General features: G+C 43.0%; 1 protein-coding gene across 1 annotated transcript; it reads right to left on the reverse strand.

Annotated features, from left to right (window-relative positions):
* Window positions 1-775: 775 nt before the first annotated feature.
* Window positions 776-1714, reverse strand: LOC143384946 (olfactory receptor 2AE1-like). The gene has a single exon (XM_076840113.1). The coding sequence runs from the start codon at window positions 1712-1714 to the stop codon at window positions 776-778; it is 939 nt and encodes a 312-aa protein (XP_076696228.1).
* Window positions 1715-1915: the final 201 nt, after the last annotated feature.

Genomic DNA, 1915 nt, shown 5'->3' on the forward strand with positions numbered 1-1915 from the left:
AGTCTAAATCTCCCTAAAAATCTCTGCTCTGTTCTTCAAAGAAGATGTATCTCAGAACAAAAGACATATTGATTTTCTCTGTGAATAAAAATTGGTATTGAAGATGGATTTATGGGTGGATGCTGCTCTTGAGTTACTAGGGATGCTGGACCTTTGCTGGGCTTGTTCAGTGGCTGTGCACAGTATTATGTGTTGTGTGATGGAAAGGAGTTGACCATCTGTGTGCCAGATATGAAGACTCAGCCTCTCTGGTTTTGGGGGGTATTCTATCCACCCACGTCTGCACCCTCACCTCTTCATATTTGCCCTTATAAATTCTTAAACACTGATTCAGTAACTCAAAAGATCTGAGTACAAATATTTTATCATCAACTCTTTCTTTCAAAACACGCTTTACTTCACAGGTTTCTAATATTAATCAACACATTCTAATTTTATACTCCCTAAATAGTCTTTGGTGTCATGATTTACATATGTATTATCAATAAAAATAATGTTAGAAAAGGTCTTTATATATTAATATTTTTAGAGTATCACTGAACTTCATATGTCTACTTTAAATGGGATTTGTAAAGGTTTTTCCATAATACTCTGAAGGATTATAGACACATACACAATGCTACTTGAATTCCTGCAACTAAGTTAAAATAGTGAAGGTATACGTAAACCACTTTATTCTTGGGATAGTCAAAGTATGTCATGGATCTGGATTCTTGAAAATTCTTAGAGGTTTACCCATAATAACACTCTATACTTGGGCCAACTACAGGTGTAGTCATTGGGTGATAATACCTCTCCTCAACACTCTCCTCAGAGCCTTAGCTACATCCTTATTCCGGAGAGCATAAATCAGAGGATTCAGTGTGGGAGTAATGATGCTATAGAACACAGAACCAACTTTGTCTTGCAGTGGAGTGCGCTGGGACCTGGGCCTCATGTATGAGAAGATGCAGGCACCAAACCAGAGAGAGACCACAATGAGGTGGGAGCTACAAGTGGCAAAAGCATTTCTCTTACTCCCAGCTGAATGCATCTCAATGACACTGTGCAGGATGAAGCCATAGGATGTAGAAACCAGGATGATGGGGAGGAGGAGAAGCACGATGCTACAGATATACACTGTGGTCTCATAGACGGTGACATCACCACATACCAACTTCACAACAGCTGGATATTCACAGTAGAAGTGGTGTATTTTCCGAGATCCACAGAAGGGAAAGTGCATCAAGATGACTGTGTGAATTAGGGAGTTCAGAGATGCTCCCAACCATGAGGTGAGGGCCATCATCAGTGCCACCTTCCTGCTCATGAGCATAGTGTAATGCAGAGGATGACAGATGGCAACATACCTGTCATAGGACATGAGAGCTAGCAGAACACACTCAGCGCCACCCAGAGACAAATAGAGGAAGTGCTGGGTGGCACAGCCCAGGAAGGAGATGGACTTGCTGCCAGACAGGTAGTTGGTAGCCATCTTGGGGATGGTTGTGCAGACGTGCATCAGGTCCATGAGGGAGAGCTGGCTGAGCAGGAAGTACATGGGGGTGTGAAGCCCACGATCCACACAGATGAGGAGGATGGTGAGGGTGTTGCCACTCAGTGCAACGAGGAAGACCACCATGGTCAGGCAGAAAAGGAAAAGGTGGGTCGGGGAGTCATCGAAGAGCCCTTCAAGGATGAAGTCTGCCAGAGACGTCTGATTCCTCAACCACATGGTCCCTTCTCAGCCCCTGGGGAAACAGGGAGTGGAGACAAAGTGTAATGCCACAAATATGGGATCCTGTGTACAGGGTGATAAGCTCTCTTGACCCAAGAAAACATTTGTAAAGAGATTTTTCTCTATTTGTAACTATCCAGAAACTGAAAGTATTGAAATTCAATTTGTTTCAAAACAAACAAGACCATCACGATCATG

The sequence above is a fragment of the Callospermophilus lateralis genome, chromosome 19 (genome assembly GCF_048772815.1).
Source record: "Callospermophilus lateralis isolate mCalLat2 chromosome 19, mCalLat2.hap1, whole genome shotgun sequence".
NCBI lineage: Eukaryota > Metazoa > Chordata > Mammalia > Rodentia > Sciuridae > Callospermophilus > Callospermophilus lateralis.

Excerpts from the sequence above, each read along its gene's own strand:
- LOC143384946 (XM_076840113.1), bottom strand. The coding sequence starts at position 1,714 with ATGTGGTTGAGGAATCAGACGTCTCTGGCAGACTTCATCCTTGAAGGG.